This window comes from Sceloporus occidentalis, unplaced genomic scaffold, assembly GCF_023333645.1.
Source record: "Sceloporus occidentalis isolate IW3139 unplaced genomic scaffold, rSceOcc1.0.p SCAF_4, whole genome shotgun sequence".
NCBI lineage: Eukaryota > Metazoa > Chordata > Lepidosauria > Squamata > Phrynosomatidae > Sceloporus > Sceloporus occidentalis.
In genome coordinates, this window is record NW_028316984.1 from 202,896,173 (window position 1) to 202,918,357 (window position 22,185).

The 22,185-nt window shown below is 39.8% G+C and overlaps 1 protein-coding gene across 2 annotated transcripts in view; it reads left to right on the top strand.

Moving 5' to 3' along the window:
* MDGA2 (MAM domain containing glycosylphosphatidylinositol anchor 2) overlaps positions 1-22,185 on the top strand; it is a 515,550-nt gene that overhangs the window by 459,284 nt on the left and 34,081 nt on the right. For both annotated transcript variants that reach the window (XM_089522969.1, XM_089522970.1), the window contains exon 11: positions 20,555-20,732. In XM_089522969.1, coding sequence (XP_089379095.1) covers positions 20,555-20,732 — 178 coding nt within the window. The remainder of the gene's footprint in view (positions 1-20,554; positions 20,733-22,185) is intronic.

Sequence of the window (22,185 nt, forward strand, 5' to 3'; positions counted from 1 at the left end):
TTAATGTGCACGCAGCCAGTAGAAGACGTCACAGTTTTTAATTTCTCACTGTCTGCAATGCTAGAAATTGAGAGATGGAAAGGGTGTTTGAGCTAGAGAGCCTTGTCATTATGCAAGTCCCAAGCAGAATGGCAACACTGTACAACCCATGTCAATGACTGGGTGCTGTTGCACAGTGACAGTGTGCCATGTTCAGTTACCAGTGCACAAACCAATAATCTTGCTTTTTGTGTCACTCTTATTCTATCACTGTCAGCAGAAAATATCTATGAAAAATATGAGGAAAATGTACCATGGTGAATAATTTGCCCCACTTGCATAGCATGAAGTATGCATTCAGATGTCACTAATGGGATGCCAGCCATAGAAACATATGTATACACATGCACAGACACACACATGCACAACAGTCTTATGACTCACTGCTTTAACTTTGAAGTAGTGCTTAGTCTGAGAAATGATAGATTCTGAGGCTCGGGTCTACATGATCATCTTGCCCTGTAGCTAAACTTCTCCATGGAAATGGTGTCGGTGCCGGGGGGCAGCATTTTACTATGTGACTTCCAGGTTTTGTCCCTGACCTTTCCCTGAAACTCTGAGAGCCCTCAACATTCAAACTTAGTGCATCAGAGATTGTCAAGAGCTCATGATTAGTTCCAGGGCTCTGTTCAAAGCACCATCTTGACCGTTGAAGCCGTAAAGGTTTCTAAGGAGCTAGAGAGAGTCCCCTCCCTGATGGTCCCTAGACCCTTGCTCTGAGATGATCCACCATCACCCTGGACTTTCTCCCGCAGACATCTTCCAGAGGAGATGGGATAAGAAGAGGCATGTTGTTGTTGTTATTATTATTATTATTATTATTGAAAACATCTTTAGGTAGTGGGATGGGGAAAACATTTCCAGGAGTAAAGAGCAGCAGGAAATTCTCACAGGGCCTGAACTGAGAATGGAAACATGTCTAGGATCATTAATCTGCTTTTAATCAGCCAAAAGACCAGTCTGGGAATAGGAGTTTGACCAAAAGCAGGTGGTAATCCAGCAGCAGTAAGGTAGTGGTGTGAATCTATTCCAGGTCATGGACAGGGTTTAACATATTAAATAGCTTGAGATGGCTTTTAGTTTTTAACAATGGAATTATTTACTATTTTAAAAATAGCTTGGATAGCTCAGCTCAACCTAATCATAGAATCATAGAGTTGGAAGAGACCACAATGGCCATCCTGTCCAACCCCATTTTGCCATGCAGGAACCCTCCACCAAAGCATCCCCGACAGATGGCCATCCAGCCTCTATTTAAAGACCTCTATGGAGGGAGACTCCACCACACTCGGAGGGAGTGTGTTCCACTGTCAGGAAGTCCCTCCTAATGTTGAGGTGGAATCTCTTCCTGCAGCTTGCATCCGTTGCTCTGGGTCCTAGTCTCTGGAGCAGCAGAAAAAAGCTTGCTCCCTCCTCAATATGACATCCCTTCAAATATTTAAACAGGGCTATCATATCACCTCTTAACCTTCTCTTCTCCAGGCTAAACACCCAGCTCCCTAAGCCTCTCCTCATAAGGCTTTATAGTTTCCAGAACCTTCACCATTTTAGTTTCCCTCCTTTGGACACACTCCAGTTTTTCAACATCCTTCTTGAATTGTGTTGCCCAACACTGGGCACAGTATTATTCCAGGTGAGGCATGGCCAAAGCAGAATAGAGTGGCATTATTGCTTCCTTGATCTAGACACTATACGTGTATTGATGCAGCCTAAAATCGCTTTGGCCTTTTTAGCTGCCATATCAAAATATTGACTCATGTTCAACTTGTGGTCTACTTGGACTCCCAGATCCCTTCAATATGTAGTTTCATTCAGTCAGGTGTCCCCCATCCTATATCTGTGCATTTCATTTTTCCGCCCTAAGTGCAGTACCTTACATTTCTCCATGTAGAAATTCATTTTGTTAGCTTTGGCCCAGCTTTCTAATCTATTCTAATCTATTAAGATCATTTTGAATTTTGATCCTCTCCTCTGGTGTATTAGCTATCCTTCCAAACTAACCTGGAACAGACCGAGTCTGTTGACACACTGCAGAATGAATGCAGCTTGACACTGCTTTGGAATCCTGTGATTTCTAGTTTTATTAAACACAAGCACTCTTTGGCAGTAAGACCTTGTAAAACCTTGTAAGACCACAAATCCCAGGATTCTGTAGAATGGAGCTACAGCATTTAAAGTGGTGTCAAACTGCACTATTTCTGTAGTGTAGATCAGTGATTCCCAAACTTTGGTCCTTCAGATATTTTGGACTTCAGCCTCCAGAAGCCCCAGCCAGCTTGGCTAACAATTAGGAATTCTGAGAGCTGAAGTCCCAAGTATCTGGAGGACCAAAGTTTGGGAACCACTGCTCTAGATGGACCATTGGACTCAGCTCCTTGGAGGAGAATTGGAGAAGGGGAATGCCCCCATATACAGACACATAATGGTAGCACCGTCTGCCTAGTAGACCTCAGAAGATGATGTAATCCTTTCCTATCTGACTACGGAGACATAGCCAGAGGCTTCTTCAGTCTCCCTCTGCTCAGTGCAGAATGGCTGTGACAGGGGCTCCAGCTACTTCTATAGGCAGTCCAATTGTAGCAGAGTTCCACATGCAGAAATGCTACACTATGCTCAGCCATACAGGATGCTGAACTCTATGGGTGGCTACCTCTGAAAAGTCTTTAGAAATTTCCAGAATGCTCCAGAATGCTTAAGCCAGAGCAGGGCTGGCTATAACCACTTGGTACATCACTGACTGTTGGCAGGGATGGGCAGATCTCTCATGGTCAACTTTGTTCAGGTTCTTATTTTTCATCTTGTTCCAAAACCCTTTAGGAGGACATTCCCAGTGGTTAAGGCAGTGGGACACACTGCCTCAAAAGGTGACGGGTTCTCCTTTGCTGGAGGTATTTAAGAAAAGATGGGATGACCATTCCTTGGAAAGGCTGGATCATAGCTATGTCCTGTTCTGCAGAGCCTGAACTGATTTCTGATTTGGACTAGAATCAGTGTTTTCCAACATTTGATTCTCCAAATTATTTAAACTTCAGCTCCCCTAATCCCTTACCATTGGCCAAGTTGGCTCAGGCTTCTGGGGGCCGAAGTCCAAAACGAATGGAGGATCAAAGGTTAGGAACCACTGGATTAGATTATCTCCAAGGTCTACCTTTCTGACTCTTTGGCTGAACTCCTACATCGACCAGGTGCAGCGTAATGCTCCAACCATGCAGACTGCAAAAAGGCTGTGGTTCCCCATTCCTTGGGCTTGTTTCTTTCTTAATTTCTATGACAGCTCATTTTTTCCCTTCACCAGCTCAAAGGGAATCTTGCTGAGTGACGCAACTGTGAAGAGGGTGGGTGGGTGGGTGTTGGTGGTGAGGAGATGAGGCTCCTGGAACTTAAAGAAGGTTTTCAACTTTCACAAAATTGCTATCCATCAAAGCCTGCTTGACATGTGTTTAGTACTTGGGCTGTCAGTGAGCAGTGACAAGACTGACAACATGAGCTGTTTAAGAATTCCCCAGAAGAGTCAGGCGATACATCTCAAAGGGAATCTGGAGTGTTTTTCACTCGTAGCCAGATAGATATTGGTCTCCCAGGGAGAGATAAATCTGGGATTCATTGGAGTTCGCTATTAGTTGGCCACTTCAGCACAACTGTGTTCTTCTGCCTCCTGGGAGATGCCTGAGCCTTTCAGACAAGGGTGGAATAATTCAAAGATGGTTCCTTCCATGTTCCATCTTGCAGCTCAGCTCAGCTGTTCTGGTCTGTTCATTCCCTTGCCACTGATTCATTTTTATCCATCAAGAAGGTTCACAGAGTAGATGGAGAAAAAAGTGCATAGTCTTGGTGAGTCACTCCTTTTTCATGTTTTTGTGAAGCACAAAGTGTGTTCCAGCTATAAGTAACTAAGGACATCAAAAAGATTCTGGCCATTGTTTAAAGAATAAATGGCTCCTTGACCATGCAGTTCCCAAGTGGATTCAGTTCCAGAACTGTCTTTTCACTGCCCCATAGAAACACAGAGTCACAGAGTTGGAAGGGGTCTCATGGGCTATCAAGTCTAATCCTTGCTCCATGCAGGATCTCTAGCTAAAGCATCTCCGGCAGTGAGCTTTCCAGTCTCTTTTGGAAGACCTCCAGAGACAGAGACCCCTCTCTATGTAATTGGCCCCATTGCTGAACCACTCTTACCATCATGAAGTTCCTTCTAATGTTCAGTCAAAATGTTCCCTCCTGTAACTGACCTCCAGTGTTATAATCCAGTGCTCAGACCACTACGCCACACTGTCCTGAATCCCATTGGTTAATGTCAACTAGATTTGATCCAATGTACTGGCTACTTATTGATGAGTCATCATATGACTAAATCCCATTGATTTAATGGGTCTATTATAGTTGAGACGTATTACTAGCATTCACTTTGAGGATTCTGTGGCACCTTTGAGTCCAACTGAGGGCCTGAACAGATAAGCCAAAATAAAGCTGCTTCAGATCACTTTGGAAATACACTGTTTTTTTTTTGTTTTTTTTTTATTTTTTTTTTAACATTTTTTTTTCTTTATTACAATTAAAAACGAACAAATACACATGACAAAAAAACAAAACAAAACAAAACAAATAAACATTTAAATTTACAATTACATATACCATTAACCATACAACATATAATACATTTACTACATTAGATATTCCACCAACTCATTTAGTCTGATAAACATACCACATAAAACTAAACTCTCTACAAGGCTATTACTACTCTTATCACTCTTCCTATCCCACCTTCCTTTACATTTGGAAATATCTAAACTATAAGCTAAAAGTTTATTCCTCTTGTTTCAAACAAAAAAGAAAAAAATTTCACATGGATAATCATCTTGACATATCTTTACTTCTCAACCAGTGATTATTTATAGATTAATTATGTTGCCCTTATTTTCATATATATCCAAACATACCCATTCTTCCTTCATAGTTTCTTCTGAGCTTCCTTTCAATGAGGCAGAGAGTATGTCCATATTTTTTGCCTCATATAACTTGATTAGCCATTCTGCATTAGATGGAATATTTACATCTTTCCAATATTTAGCGTATAACATTCTTGCGCAGGATACCATATACAAAATGATTCTATAAGATTTTGTATTTTTTATGCTTTGAGTTATGTTTAAAAGAAACAATTTTGGATCTAAAGTTATATTTATACCTAAGATATTTTGCATTGTTTCTAGGATTCTTTTCCAAAAATCCTTTGCTTTCACACATAACCACCACATATGTATTAAACTCCCTTCTGGTTTCCCACACTTCCAACAATTATTATTTCCTGTTTTATATATATGGTTAATCAAGTCTGGAGAAAGGTACCATCTATGCATCATTTTGATATAATTTTCTTTGTAGTTTTGGCACAAAGTAAATTTATTTGTTTCTTTCCAAGCCTTTTCCCATTCTTCCAGAGTAATTGTGCTCTTAATGTCCTGCGCCCACCTTACCATACAATGTTTAATGGTTTCATTTTCTAAATCTCTTTGTTTTAGCACTTTATAATATTTAGATATATGTTTTCCCTGCTTATCCATTATGATCTCATCTATTTCATTACCTATTGTAGTCAATCCTGGTGATTTATTATCCTCCATAAAGCGATTTCTTAGTTGGGTATATAAAAACCAATCCTGTATGTTACTTCTCTTGCTAATTTCTTCCATTGATTTCATGGTATATTTCCCCGTAGTGTCTTTAGTTATTATATCTGCATATCTTAACCATGCATGATCCTTGCTTTTAGTTCTGCTATAATATGCTTCCTGTAATGATACCCAGGAGGGAATACTATTATAAAATTGATGTTTAATTTTTAACCAAACTTTAAGTATTGCTCTTCTGATGATGTGTTGATTAAATATGCTATCCTTCTTAGGTGTATTATACCATAAATATGCATGTATACCCATATTCAAAGCATAACCTTCTATATTCAACAAGGCATCATTTTTTAAAGTACACCACTCTTCTAGCCACTTTAAACAAACAGCATAATAATATAATCTAAGGTTTGGTAAATTACACCCCCCTTTTAATTTATCTTCTGTTAGCAATTTCCATTTTATTCTTGTTTTCTTACCCTGCCATAGAAATCTTGTTAATTCTCTTTGCCATATATCAAAGTATTTATCATTAGTCATAATTGGAATGTTAGAAAATAGGTACATCAACCTTGGCAATACATTCATTTTGATCAGGTCAATTCTTCCTAAAAAAGATAAGTTATATTTCGACCATTTTCTTAAATCTTTTTTTATCTCTTCCCATATTTTTACATAGTTGTTTTGAAACAATTCGATATTTCTGTTGGAAAAATAGATTCCTAGATATTTAATCTTAGTCTTTATACCAAATCCTGATCTTTCCCTTAGTTGTTTTTCTTCTTCCTTGCGCATGTTCTTACAGAGTATCATAGTTTTTTCCGAATTTATTTTAAATCCTGCTAAAGATCCAAACTCATTTACGACTTGATTTAATATATCAATGCTTTCCAAAGGATCATTTAGAAAAACAATAATATCGTCTGCAAAAATTTTTAGTTTATAAACAAAGTTTTTGATTTTAACCCCTTCAATTCCTTTCTCCTCCCTAATTCTATTGGCCAAAACTTCAATCAATAGGATAAAGAGTAAAGGGGACAAGGGGCACCCCTGCCTTGTACCCCTTTTAATACTAAAACATTTGGATTTCTCTTCATTGATTAATAATTTTGCTTTTTGGTCTTTATAAATTGCACCTATCCACTTTAAGAAATCTTCACCCATATTGATTTTTTGAATAACTTGAAATAGAAATTCCCAATCCACCCGATCAAAGGCTTTTTCCGCGTCCAGTGATATACAAGCTAATTTTTTTTCATTATGTTGTTCATAATATTCCAAAATGTTAATAAGTGTCCTTATATTACTATAGCCTTGTCTTCTCGGCAGGAATCCATTTTGATCATGATGTATATAATCATTCAAAATTTTCTTAAGACGTTCTGCCACTATTGCTGTAAAAATTTTATAATCAACATTTGTTAATGAAATAGGTCTGTAATTTTTTATTTCAACAAGATCTTTCTCTCCCTTAGGGATGACTATTATTAAAGCTTCTCTCCATGTATCTGGTATACCATAAGTCTTAATTTCATTAAATGTATTTTTAAGTGGTTCCACAAGTTCTTCTTTAAATTTTTTATAATATAATGAGGATAAACCATCAGGTCCTGGTGCTTTTCCTAGTTTCTGTTTCTGAATGGCTTCTATTATTTCATTACTGGAAAATTCTTTGTTTAGATTCTGCTTTTGTATCTCTTTAATTGACTTAATATTTTGCTTCTTCAAATATGCTTCAATTTTATTCTCTTTATTTTCTATTTCTATCTTGTCATCATATAACTCTTCATAATATTTTACAAATTTTTCTATAATCTCACTTTGTGTTGTGTAATATTTGTCATTATATCTTATTTCATTAATTATTTTCTTCTCTTTATGCTTTTTTATTTTTTGTGCCAATAGTTTTCCTGCTTTGTTTCCACTTTCGAAATTCTTCTGTCTTATCATTTTCATTTTTGCGGAGATCTCTTTAGTTGTCATTGCTTTAACTTTTTCCTGTAAGATCTGTACTTCCAGTTTCAGTTTTTTATCTCCTTTCTCCTTCCATTCTCTTTCCTTTCTTTGAAGTCTACTTTGTAACTCTAATTCTTCCTGTTTATTTTTCTTTCTTTGTTCTATATTTATTTTCATTAAAATTCCCCTCACCACTGCTTTACTCGCATCCCATATCGTCTTCATTGGGAGATTGTCTAATGTATTTTCCTTAAAATACCATTTTAATTCTTCTTTCACTCTAGTTATTACTTTTTCATTATTTAATAAATCAGTGTTCAATCGCCAAGAAAAATCTATTTTTCGTTCTTGAATTTTTATTTCTATGGGATTGTGATCAGAGATGGGCTTTGTAAGAATTTCCATTGTTTGTATCAGCGGGAGTAAATTTTTGGTTGCTAAAAATAGGTCTATCCTTGAGAAAGCATTGTGCACTTCCGAAAAGAAAGTATATTCTCTTGTTTGACCATATTTATGCCTCCACACATCAACTAAACCTACCTCGTCCATCATTTGAAAGAAGATCTTTGGCAGTTTCCCTTGCGTTTTTTTTATATTTCTTCCTGTATTAGCTTTTCTATCAATTTTAGGATTTATAACCGCGTTAAAATCTCCCAATAGCAGGATGTTATCATATTTAAGTTCCTGGATCTTCTTATATAAATTGGTGAAATAGATTTCTTTGTTCTCATGTGGTGCATAGATTCCTATTGCTAAAAATATAAGATTCCTCAGTCTTATTTCTACTGCTATATAAGTTCCATTAATGTCACAAAATATTTCTTTAGATTCGTATTTCTTATTAACATATAGCGCTACTCCTTTTTTCTTCTTATTTGCTGTTGATGCATAGCATGCGCCTAATTTTGGGTTTCTTAAATATTTTACTTCTTCCTTTTTGATTTTGGTTTCTTGAATGCATATGATGTCACTTTTTGTTTTTTCTAGTTGGTGAAAGATTATATTCCTTTTATATTTGGAATTTATTCCTTTTACGTTCCAAGATAATATTTTAGTTGACATTTTGCTTGATTATTTGCTTATTGTTTAATAAAATGTTTTTGTTGTTTTTTATTGTTGTTGTTTTTGTTGTTCCACCCCTTCCACCCCTTTTGTAAAGAAAAAGTTTTCTTTTTTATTTATTTATTTTTTATGTAAATTTCTATATAGCTTATAATTAAGTGTAAGGAGAGAAAAAAGGAAAGAAAAAAAATCAAAAACTTTCTGTTTTTTATTCTTAGTTCCAGTTAAGAAGATCTGTTTCTGTTTCTGTTCTTTCCAATGGATCAAATCTTTCTAATTCTTTAACTGTCTTTTCCTTGTTTGTACCATTATTTTTACTAGCTCTCCATTCCTTTGTTGGGTAATCTCTTTTTCCTCCATTCTCTTTGTAGTCTTTTCTTAACTTCATCTCTATTTCATTGGCTTTATCTATCGTATCTATTTTGTATCTTCTTTGCTGGTAAAAAAAAGATAGTCCTTCAATTCTATCCCATTTGAAATCAATATTAATATTTTTCAAAAGATGTGTCAAGGGTTTATATTTCCGTCTGTTCATCATGATTTGTGGTGGTATGTCTTTAAAGATCTTTATCTCCATATCTTCTATCCAAAGCTTATTTTCATAGCTTTGTTGAATAAATCTATCTCTTACTTTAGTTCTAGCAAAACATATCGCAACATCCCTTGAAACGTTTCTGTCTTTATTTTGAGGAGAATTTATCCGAAACATTTTGTCTATTTCCATTTCCATTTCCTCCGGAGTTATGTCAACATATCTTGCCAAAGCCGGAATAAGTCTCTCGTACAAATCTTCTTTACTTTTTTCTGTTAGTCCTCTTAATTTAATACATTTTTCCCGGTATCTTAATTCATTATTCCATTCCATGCGTATTTGTTCTTCTTGTTGTTTGTTTAATTCTTTGGAGGACTTTTCTAGTATATTAGTTCTTTCTTTTATTTGTTCAACTTCTTTCTGTGTTTTATTGAGATCAGTTGTTAACTTATCCATTTTTTTCCCTATGATTTCTAGTTCTTTTTTAACGTCTTTTCTGATTTCCGCTCGAGTGTCCTTTATTTCCTCTCTTAGTTCAGCACATGCAGTCCTAATGTCCTCTTTAGTTTCCATCCTTGCTTCCTTCATTTCTTGTTGTAGTTTCCTTATTTCATCTAATATTCGAATGTTTGGGTCAATTATCTTAATGGAATCTTCCATAGATCCTCTTCTTTGTGTCGTAAGCAGTAGTTGAGATTGTGTTGTCCCTTTGCTTATTTTTGCCATTTTTTCTGTTCTTATTTGTTGTTCCTCCTGCTCAATGTTTACAGTTAAATTAACTCAGCATCAATTGGATATACAAATATATTAACATTCATTAACCAATAAACCAGAAAATACTTCTATATAATAACCAACTTTCTTATGTCTTACACAGCCATTTCACCTTTCTTTGTACACCAGGATTATGTATAGAACAAGAATATTTTTATCTATTTAAATTTTTTCCAATTAAGTTCCTCTTATTTAAAAAACCGTTGACACCTATTATTATTTTTATACAACTACAGTATTACTTTAAAGGAAGGAGAAAGGTCAAATTGAAAAGTTTAACGATAAAAGGAGAGAGAAAAGGGAAATGGAAAAGAGAAGAGAGAGAGAAAGAAAGAAAGAGAGAGAAAGAGAGGAAAAAAAAAAGGAAAGAAAAAGGAAAGAAAGGAAGAAACCCACACACACCTATAAGTTCACTCAGACTATCAGGTAGTCAAGGGATATTGTTTTTAGATTTTGGATCAGCTGAACCTCACAATTATAGTTATTCTTATTCAATGTTCTATTATGTAGGGGGAGAGAGAAAAAAGAATACATATAAATTTAAACAAAGTAACAATCTCTTACTCTTTCTTTTCTTCTCTTTGATTCTCTTGTTTCCATATGTTTTCTTATATATATTAAGGTAAAGTATGTCCCAATGTATATCACTCTTCTTCCTTGTCTTTTCCCTCACTACAGCTCCAAACACTTTTCTTTTAGCTCTTTATATGGTTGTCTTATCAACTTTATGCAGGTCAGCCCAATTTTCTTAGTCTCTTCCCCAAGCCTCTCCTCTTAAAGCTTGTGAATGTCCTTTCCAATAATTTCTTCTCACTTTGGCTTACCCCAACTATGCCCACACCTTGCAAATGCCGCTTGCGCGTCTCTCTCCTCTCCACACTCTGTTTTATCCGTCTCCGCTTAGTTTCTCAAACATTCACCCCTGATTTAAACTCCCCTGAGCATGCGCAAATTCTCTTTCCAAGTTGGTTCTCCCTTAAGGGCAATGCAGTCCGCAAAGGTTTCTGGGAATTGTAGTCCAGCGCTTCCCAGGCTGCTCTTTCCACTCTGGTGTTTCCAATATCAGAGATGATAAATCTTAGAGGCAGATGAAGACAAGGGGTCCTCACCAAAACTTAAGTAAAGTCCTGTAATTCTTTTTATTTCTTTCGTTGGCTATTTCTTTCTGAATTAAGTCTCCCTTATGGGCAATGCAGTCCGCAAAGGTTTCTGGGAATTGTAGTCCAGCGCTTCCCAGGCTGCTCTTTCCACTCTGGTGTTTCCAATATCAGGAATGATAAATCTTAGAGGCAGATGAAAACAAGGGGTCCTCACCAAAACTTAAGTAAAGTCCTGTAATTCTTTTTATTTCTTTCGTTGGCTATTTCTTTCTGAATTAAGCCTCCCTTAAGGGCAATGCAGTCCGCAAAGGTTTCTGGGAATTGTAGTCCAGCGCTACAGAGGCAGATGAAAACAAGGGGTCCTCACCAAAACTTAAGTAAAGTCCTGTAATTCTTTTTATTTCTTTTGTTAGCTATTTCTTTCACCATGGATACTTTAGGAATATTCAAGTAGATAGTCCAAATGTAAATTATAAACGCTTACTTTAGCTTTATCGTTGAAACTCTTTTTAGCGTGGAAGGCAGCACCTCCGTAGCAAAATGCGGATGCAACAGCGGGAGACCACAACCCTGCGGCCAAAGTTCTTGTCTTGTTAGACTTTCTTTGGACCCCCCTTTGGGTTGCCAGGTTATTCTTCCATCCCAAGAAGAATATGGACGGGTAGATAGTGGCCCCGTTCCATCCAGAACCGCTGTTGTGAAGGTTAGGGTGGAGAGATTCTCTCCCCCGCGTCCTTCTCCGTTGCCTCCCACACCGGAAGTCATACACTGTTTAAATGATGTATGCTTCCTAAGAGTCCGAAAGCTGTGCCAAAGTCACACTCCAGTCCTAAGGACTGCAGCGCAGCTTTGGCACAGCTTCTGGCCTCTTAAGAAGCTAGTGTCATTTAAACAGCATACCTCCAAAGTGACCCGAAGCAGCTTTATTTTGGCCTGTCTGTTCAGGCCCTGAGTTTTGGCCTCCAATCTACTTTATCAGATGCATGGAGTGAGGCCTCTGGACAGATGTATAGACTGACATCTGGTTGAAAAGAATTTGGAAGAATAAACCACCAGCTCACAAATAAAATACCAAAACCAGTGTCATCTTTTCTCTTCTTCCACACATAGATTGAAGGACAGCTTCCCACTCTTTTATACATTTATCCAATGAGTTCTCTCCCAATAGAGTGGTGAACTGATCCATCTCTGGCAAATTAAACATCTAATTTTCCATTCCTCTAAGAAAGAATACAGCATCATAGGTCCTGTGAAGGCAAGCTCATGTCCTCCCTGACTGAGTCTATCCATCAAGCCTTACCTCTCTCTGATTCTGATGAGACAAGATTTTGGAACTCTCTTCATCACTTGGATCTTCTCGCTACTTGGGAATCTAAGGCCATGTAATACATTGCCTCCAAGGGTGGTGGGCTGTCCATCTTTGGAAGACTTTAATTAGAGGTTGGGTGGACATTTTCCAGGAATGCTTTAATTGTGTATTCTTGGAGGGCAGAAGATTGAACAAAATAGTCCTTGCAGTCCCTTCCAACTCTATGATTCTAATAATAGGTTTACTTTCATACATGTTGAGAATAGTTTCTCTCACACTACCACAGGAAGCAATAGAAAGAAAATAGCTCTTGTTTCAGCTTCTAGGTGAATGCCTCTTTCTTCCATAGGGACTAGATATCCCACATACAAATGACACTCAGGCACACATTTTTTCTCATTCAGAGCCTGGCTTAAAAATAGAATCCACAGATGTTCCATCTCTCCCCTTCTTAGTGTTGTTCTGTCCAAATTAATTAGCTGGTATACTTTGGCAAACTCCCTCTGAGTCAATCTTGCCAAGAAAATTCTAGACTAGGGTCACCATAAGTCAGAGTCAACATGAAGGCACCATAAGAACAACAACAACAAAAGCCTGCGGGCAGAGTTGTGGTGTTGTTTTCCAATTAGTGCACAGCGGCTCATTTATTAGCCACTTTCTAAATGAGAAATGACATTGGGATCTGTCTGCTCTCAAGCCCAAGTGGTTGGCTGTGGATGTCTCAACACAGACATCCCTTGCAGAGGGTCCCTTCCGGATGGTATTCCTTACACATAACAGCTGAAAAGGTGCTCTTGGAGGTGGCCTGGCCAGTGCCACTGCCAATGGTGTGGTTGTGGGTTCAGTGCTTCTCTTTTCTGCATAAAGAGCATACCCAGAGTTAATGTGTCCAGAGGAAAGCTCCCAGCCATACTTTCTTTTCAGATGTCTATGTGGCATCATCAAATTATAGAGGTGGTAGAGAGCCAAGTAATCCCTTCCAAACTAAACATCTGCCAATACAGGAACCCACACCTAAAAAGCATTCTTGGCAGGTAAGGATCCTTAAATATCTCTGAGGGAGTTTTGTTCCAGTCTTGAACATCACTCACCATAAGGAAATTTTGGCTGACATCCCTGCTAGTGACTTACACACTTGTGAATGTGGTTATACTTTTCTGGCTATGCTCTATATTCAGTCAAAGGTTGCAGAAGCAGAGTTGAACATGCGGTGCCATTGTGCATTACTTCTGCAGATGTATCTCAGTAGGAGTCTATGTCTAGATCAAAAGAATAGCACCACTCTATTCTGCTTTAGTCAGCCCTTGGCTGGAATATGGTGTCCAGTTCTTGGCACCACAATTCAAGAAGCATGTGGACAAGCTAGAGCATGTCCAGAGGAAGGCAACCAAAATGGGGAAAGAGATGGAAATCACCAAGTCTTATGCAGAGTGACTTGGGGAGCTGGGTATGTTTACCTAAGAGAGGCTTCATTCCCACTGCCATTTAAACCGGATCGCAATTCGGTTTGAACTGATTCAAATGACCCTGGTTCCCACCAATTGCTGGAGTGATTCAGAGAGAGGGGCCACACGATAGACTCATTTAACCTGCGTCTTTTTGACGCTCATGTTTTCCATGTCTTTTTGGATAAACCAATTCTGCGCAAGTGTGAACCAGATGCGGATCAGAATCGACTTAAATTTGCCCTTTGTCCAGCTGGCGCGGGTCCATTTTGAACTGATTCATTCATAAATATAAACCATAAGTCAGTTATTTTACAGGGGAAAATGTGATTGGGGCAAATGTAGTGGGAACCATGCTCCACTGTTGAATTGATCCATTGATTTGTATTGCAAACTGCTTTTTTTGTAAGTGGGAATGAGGCCAGAAGGTTAAGAGGTAACATGATAGCTATGTTTAAATATTGGAAGGGTGTCATATTGAGAATGGAGCAAGTTTGTTTTCTGCTGCTGCAGAGATTAGGACGCAGAGCAGTGGATTCAAAGTACAGGGGAAAAGATTCCACCTAACCTTAGGAAGAAGTTCCTGACAGCAAGAGCCATTTGACAGTGGCAGATGTCGCTGTCTTGGAGGGTGGTGGAGTCTCCTTTTTTGGAGGCTGTTTTCAAACAGAGGCTGGATGGCCCTCTGTCACAAGGAGAGATTTGCTTCTTCTTCGTGGTCTCTGCGAATCACATAAATGGGTTATTCTGTGCCTGCACAGTTAGCTTTAACCCATTTGTGTGAATTCGCGGATGACCACTCAAAAGAAATACCGTTACAGGTAAGCAACCTGTCCTTATGTCTTCCTGCATAGCAAAAAGCACTTGGATGCTCCTTGTGGGCTCTTCCAAATCTAGGATTCTGTTATTCTGTATAGAAATGTATTGCTTTGATTTCTCATTGTTATTGCTTGTGTTGTGGTTGCTATTTGCAATAACAATATTTATTTTAAAAAACAAAATATTTTTGAACTGCATCTCCCATCATCCCTCACCATTGGCTGGGCTGGCTAGGATTCCAAGGATATCTGCAGTTTTCCCATCCCTCCTGCACCTCTCTCTGTCTCACTCTCTCTCCTTGGATCAGGTACCGTCTAGTACTGCAGCACCAGTACAAGACATCACCACAGCTGCTCAATTGCACGCCAATGAATAATGGAGGACAACGTCTCTGTTTGCTTCTCAGATCAAAGGAGATGTCTGGCTGCAAGCAGCCCTCCTCCCAATGTGGCTTGTCATACCAGCTGTGTTTTAAATTGGGCCTCTCTACTCTTTGTTGTAGACACCTTTAGTGGCTTGTTCCTACCACCTGCGCTGGTGGGTGAGCGGATGACATGTTAATGGACTTCCCAGGTACAGCGAGGATATAAATAATCATGATCCCATTGTGATGAACTGCAGGCTCCTTTGGAAGCGCTTTGTTCTGCAGAATAGCCTTTGAGCAAAGGGACACATTTTAAAATAGCGGAGGGCACTTATCTCCCATTTGCTGTAATAACAGTTGAGCCTTTCAAAGTTCGGTAGGCTGCAAATGTGTGTCTTTCTCTTTAGATCTGTGTTGTTTTTCAGTTTCAAGGTTTTGTCACGTCGTGGTTTCCTTTCTTTCTAATCAAGTATCATTGCTGTCTTACCTTTTCCCTGAGATCTTCAAGAAAGAACAGAGCGCTTGGCCAACCAAGAGTTCCCAAGTCCAGCCTGCCTCCTGTGTGCTCCCAAGTGTTCCCCTTTTCATAGAATCAAAGAGTTGCAAGAGACCCCAAGGGCCATCCAGTCCAAAATCAGTTTGTCATGCAAGAAGGCACCGTCAAACCCCTCCCTGTGATAGATGGCTACCCACCCTCTCTTTAAAGACCTCCAAAGAAGGAGACCCTACCACCGTCCAAAGTGGTGGAATCTTCCACTGTCGAACATTTCTCACTGTCAGGAGGTTCTTCCTAATGTTGAGCTGGAATCTCTCTTTTCCTATAGTTTGCATCCATTGCTCTGGGTCCTATTCTCTAGAGCAGCAGAAAATAAGCTTGACCCATCCTCAATATGTCACACCCCTTCAAATAGTTAAACATGGCTCTCATGTCCCCCCACCCCATTAACCTTCTCTTCTCTGGGCTAAATATACCCTGTTCCCTAAGTCTCTTCTCATAAGGCATAGTTTCCAGACCCTTCACCATGTTGGTCACCCTCCTCTGGACACGTTCCAACTTGTCCACAGCCTTCTTGAATTGTGATCAGAACTGGACCCAGGATTCCACAGTATAATATGATGGTTCCTATTTGCACCAATAGCCAACCTGACTGTAGATCCCTTTCACATGTACTGTTAATAGATGAATAGAATCATAGTTGAAAGAGACCATAAGGGCCATCCAGTCCTCTGGACACACTCCATCTTGTCAACATCCTTCTTGAATTGTGGCACCCAGAACTGGACGCAATAGTCCAGGTGAGTCCTGACCAAATCAAAATAGAGGGGTGCTATTTTTCTCTCTCTTGATCTAGACACTACATTCCTATGGATGCAACCTAGAATTCCTAGTTGGGAGTGATGAATAAAAGAAAAGGGAAGCCTCCCATGTGTTAAGCAGCCAAAGAGGTTGAGTGGAGAGAAAGGAAGCTTTTGTTAAGAAGCAAGAAGTATTAGATCATGTTCTTATGGTATCACACAGCTTGGGGCATCTCTCTCCAGATAATAGCTTTAAAAGTCACAAAACTACAAAGAAACCAGTTACATCTGTAAATACCTAGGAGCCAGCATGATGTAGTGGTTTGAGCATCTGGAGACCAGGGCTCAAATGCCTGCTCAGCCATGAAACCCACTGGATGACCCTGGGCAAGTCACAATCTCTCAGCCTCAGAGGATGGCAATGGCAAACCCCTCTGAAGAAACTTGCCAAGAAAACCTCATGATAGGGTCACCTTAGGGTTGCCATAAATTGAAACCACTTGAAGGCACACATGAAGAGCAAAGGAGTCAACAACCAGCCAGAGGGATATACAAAAAATGCCTGACACACTAACTTAAATGGTGTCTCCATTCTTACTTAGAAGTAGATATTTTTCCTCAGGTTTTTTTGTTTGTTTTTACAAAAGCAGGGGGTCCCTTTGTGGGAGGAAGCATAGGTCTTGCCCTTCAAAATAAACACTCTGCCTCCTCCATTCCCGGGAATTTTGTCCTTTTTCTAATCGGCTTCTCTCAGACCTTCCTCATGTCAACAACCAGCTTCCAAAGAGGAAACAAAGTGAACCAGAGAACTAGGGCTGCATCTACATTGCAGAATCAATGCAGTTTGACACCGCTTTGACTGCCATAGCTCCATCCTATGGAATCCTGGGATTTTCAGTTTGTTGTGGCATTAGAGCCCTCTGACAGAGAAGGCTAAATATCTCACAATATCTACAAATCCCATGATTCCATAGCATTGAGCCGTGACAGTTAAAGCAGTGACGAACTGCGTTATGTCTGCAGTGCAGGTGCACCCGAAAGAATTAGTCCAGTACAACTTTTTATACCTCTGGTTCTCAAAGATTCCAGAAAGTTTGCCAAAGATTTTATGTAGGCGGGTTACAGACCGCCCTCAAGCGGCCGTTTTCCTGCCTCCGCCATTCCCTGCGGAGGGAAGCCCCAGCAGCCAGACCGCGAGGCTTCCCGGTGCAGCGAAAAAGGAGTGCCGAAATGGTGCTCCTTTTCAAAACGCAGAAGTGGCGCCGCGAGGGGCGAAGCGCGCCCTTGCGGCGTCACTTCCGACGCGACACGTCTGGACGCTATGCATCCAAGACGTCAAAATGGCGGCGCCCATGTGGCTGGGTGCTGCCCTTTACGACGCGCTCTGCGCATACTACGGAAAAAGGCCGTGAGGAAGGTAAGACCCTTCCTAACCCTAATACGGCCCTTCCTAACCCTAGTACATGCGGAGCGCGTACTTTATGGCGGTCTGTAACCTGCCATAATCTCCTTCTTGGCCCTTTGTTAAATGTGTGTAATTATAGTTGTTGTTGTTGTTATCCACTTATATCCTGCCTTTCTCCCAATGTAGTGACTCAAGGCAGTGCATGTAGTTCAATTCAGAGTGACTAGATAATGAACAGGATGGTGTTGTCACAACTGTTCTCCGTTTTTGGTTTGTTCATCTGTCTTGGTTTGTTTTGCTCCAACATGTTGCAGCCATAACGCAGCTGGAAGCCCAACTTCCCAGTGTGGTGCCAAGGATGTTTTGGCTCCCAAAGCACATAGTGGGGGCAGTTTTGGTGCATATATTATGCACCTTTATGAGATGTGAGTAGTTATCAGCTGTCCAAATTGGGGACATATTGCACCAGAATTTTGGCAACTCCTGAGTCACTGTTTCCTCTCCATTTGCTGAAATTTGGATCAATACTAAAGCAATGGATTCTCAGTGAACATCTGGCTAAATAAAACCAACAATATGATATATTTTTTGCCAGTGGTCGTGTCTCACTTAATGAAGTGTAATGGATGAGCAAGCCATGGATGAAGCCCGCGGGACAAAGGAAGCTGTGAGATATAGAGTCAGGCCTTGGGTCCATCTAGACTTGCAGTATATTCACTAATATTCCATTAAAAATGTACAGTAATTAAAAAACAGCGTCTAGTGTGGTATTGTTTTCAAAGAAGTAGCCATGTTTGTCTCTTGCAGCCAGCATAAAATGGAGGAAAAGAGGAGAGAAAAAGAAAGAAATGTGACACCACCTTTAAAACTAAGTGATTTTTATTTTTGTATCAGCTTTTGTGAGTATAAATCCACTTCTTTAGATACATTCAAAGATATAGCCATTTTAGTCTGTAGAATCAGTATGTATCAGTATCAGAAGTAGACTGAAGTCTATGAAAGCTCATGCTGCCAACTTCTTCATTCCAGTTAGTATCAAAGGTGCTACAAGATCTGTCTACATACTGATTCTTTGGATACAGTGCAGTGATAGCCAGCACTCATGATATAAAGCGTATTTACACAGTTATGGGAATGGAAGAGAATGTAATCAGATCCAGAAAGATGCAAATCATGTCCCTTGCTCAAAAGTTTCAAAGGGATGTAGAAGGTGATGCAGATCTTTCAGACAGTAGTCATTTTGAGTTGATGTGTGAACGCAATAAATCGGCTTACCAAAAGTCACTTTCCTTGGGTTCAAAACTCTGAGAAGATTCTCTGAGAAGCAAGGACTCTTGTATTACTATCTATAATGTGCCATGAAGCCATTGCCTTTGTTCATAACTCTGCTAACGCATCGGGATCTGTGGATATAATTCAATCCAGCATACATATTCAAGGCTAGCCATGCTAGCTGTACAGTAAAATAAAACAAAATCCACAAAATGATGATGCCTTTACAGTCCAGGTAAAATACACAAAACACATAATGCAGGCTTTCAAGGCTCCACTGGCTTCTTCATCAGGCAAATGATGTTTAAAAAATCATACAGGAGAAAGAAGGAGCAGTGGTGTTGGCATCACAGGCCTACCTTTTGTATAGATGTTGTCTCTGCTGTAGTTCAAACCAACTAAATTTTTTGTGTAACATAGAAGTCCATAATAAAGAAAAGGTTGCACAAGCTGAGCTGGGCATGTGGTGCCATTGTGCACATGGCTCCATAATTCTGCACATGCAAATGTTCATTATGTGTTGCATTATGTATACACAGGCAGAAGTGAAATGTGCATTGCAATGGCATATTTTACATTTGTTTGCACATAGGTTTGCTCACTGTTCAGGTCACTAATGCTCAATCACCCCATAGCTCAATGAGTATGAAATTGCACTCCATGTCTATGATGTAGGTTCTCAGCCTTTTAGGTTCAAATAAATTTGCTTTTGTTTTGTTTTTTTTAAAATGTATTGCTTTATATATTTGTTAAGAAAACAACACATTTGGTAAAAAGGGTATTTTGGGGGTAAGATTTTTCTTCTGCAAGATGGCTACTGTGTAGAAAATTGCAATCTATCACAATACTCAACGGTTGCTTCCTGTAGACAGTGTTGTTGTTGTTTTCCTGCCAAAAAACTTGCAACAGCCACATATGTTTCTCTGCAGAATAATTTCCCAAAACAATTTGAAATGTTTTGTGTGATACTTGCCCCAAACTGCTACCACTTCATTTTTCTTTCAGACCAGGTTTCCTGAGTGTCAGGAAATTCATTTCTCAACTAGCAAATGAATAACAGCAAATATTCTTTCTTTCCCATTGTCAGAGTAGAACAATGGACCTAATATACAGTCCATTGCACATGAATGTGCATGTGTTTGGTTGTGTGTTTGGCTGCATATTCAGTGACTTAGTTCAGTAACACTTCATGGACATTCGACACAAGGATTATGTAGTACAATTAATGTGTTTGTTGCTGCGTGCCTTCAAAGTCATTTCCAACTTATGGAGATCCTAAGGCAAACCTATCACGGGATTTTCTTGGCAATCTTTGGAGTAGGTTTGCGATTACCTTCCACTGAGGCTGAGAGATTGTGACTTGACCAAGGTCACCCAGTGGCTTTCCATGGCCAAGCAGGGATTCAAGCCATGGTCTCCAGAGTCATAGTCCAATGCTCAAACCACAACACCATGCTGGCTCTCTAACTCCACATATTTGCTGGACATGCTGTCCTTCTTTCGCATTTATCTGTTAGCCAAGCTAAGCCTCCCCTTTGTTTCTCCTTCTAGGCTGGTCAGCAGCGTTGGTGGGAGCAGGAAATTGCGGTGAATGGGAAGATCCAGAAAGGAGAGTTAATCACTTACAATCTGACCGAACTGATCAAGCCAGAAGCATACGAAGTTCGCCTGACCCCAGTCACCATTTTTGGAGATGGAGATTCAACCATCCGTGTGATCAAATACAGCGGTAAGAGGATGACATTTCTCAGGTGTTTTACAGAGGATTATAAACCCTCTCTTTCCCTGCCTTGATCAGGAGCCAAAGAGCCTCTGGGATCCTATTCCTAAATGCTTCTCCCAGTTTGGCAGGCTGGAGGTGGGAACGGAAGAAAGGGCTTTGTGAATTCCTCCAATGACATTGGCTCTAGCCCATATTTGCCACATCCTACTCTGTCCGGATGGTAGGACCCATGGGTGGCTCTTCCAAAGACCTGTTGGAGGGAAGAAGATATCTCTGCATGTAAGCAGAAAGCCACATTCAAAGTTACATCAGCAAATTTGGCAGCAGTAGTAATCCAGCCCTATTCAGCTTTGGTTAGACTTCTCCTGGAATCCTGTGTAACATTCTGGATGTTTGCAAGGTGTAGTGTGGCTAGGAAGGAGAGCAAGATAGTAACAGTTTGGAAACTAAGTGTTATGAGGAATGGCTTTGGGAGCTGAGTATGTTTGGCTAGGCAAAAGGAAGACTCAGAGGTGACATGGCTGCCATCTTCAAATAGCTGAAGGTCTGTCAGATGGAATAACAACCTTGCTTTCTGCTTTTCCAAAGACTAGAACAGTGATTCTCAAACTCTGGCCTCTCAGGTGCTTTGGACTTCAGCTTCCAGAACCTTATCACACAAGAAAAGAAAGCCAAAACACAGTGGGAGAGTAGCGGTTTTCACTGTACCTCTTCACATGCCGCTGCAGCACTTCCGTTCTCTTCCCAAGGATGATGGTTGTAAAAGCATGCCTTTTGCCAAATAGATTTTTACAGCATGACAAAAGGCATGCTTTTATGACCATCTCCCAAGGAGAAAGAACAGAAGTGCTACAACAGCATGCGGAGAGGCAAGGAGAAAGCCGCTATTCTTCTGCTCTGTTTGGGCTTTCTTTTCTCATGTGATAAGACTCCTAAACTTTAAGGTGCTGCCTGGTCCCTCTGCATACTGTCTTTCAGGTAAGGAATTGTGTCTTTCAAGTAAGGAATTGTGACAAAAGTCAAAATTTACTACAAGCGGCATCAGTTCCAAGCTGGTACTCCTCACCCACCTCCGTTTATGTTGTTCTCTGACTCTGCTGCATGCAAATAACCAGCTGTTTTTCTGCTCCCGTCACTCGCACCAGGAGCCAGTGTTTTGTTTGCCAACCTACCACTTTGGCTCTGGTCACCACACTGCAAACTATACAAATGTCGATGCATTTTTAGGGCGAGGCATTAATGATAGCATTGCTAAAAGCCCCCAAGATTGGCAACAAAGCAAGTGTCAGTCTGTGCAGTTCCCCTGCAATTTGGGTTCATTTGGAGTCAGAAGAATGCTGTCTCCTCCACACACACTTCCCAAAAATGAATGTTTCTCAGTAAATGAAAAGTAATTGTGTTAGCAAACATAGGGAGGCTGATCTCGAATAATGGACTATGTTTTCCTGCGGAAATTACA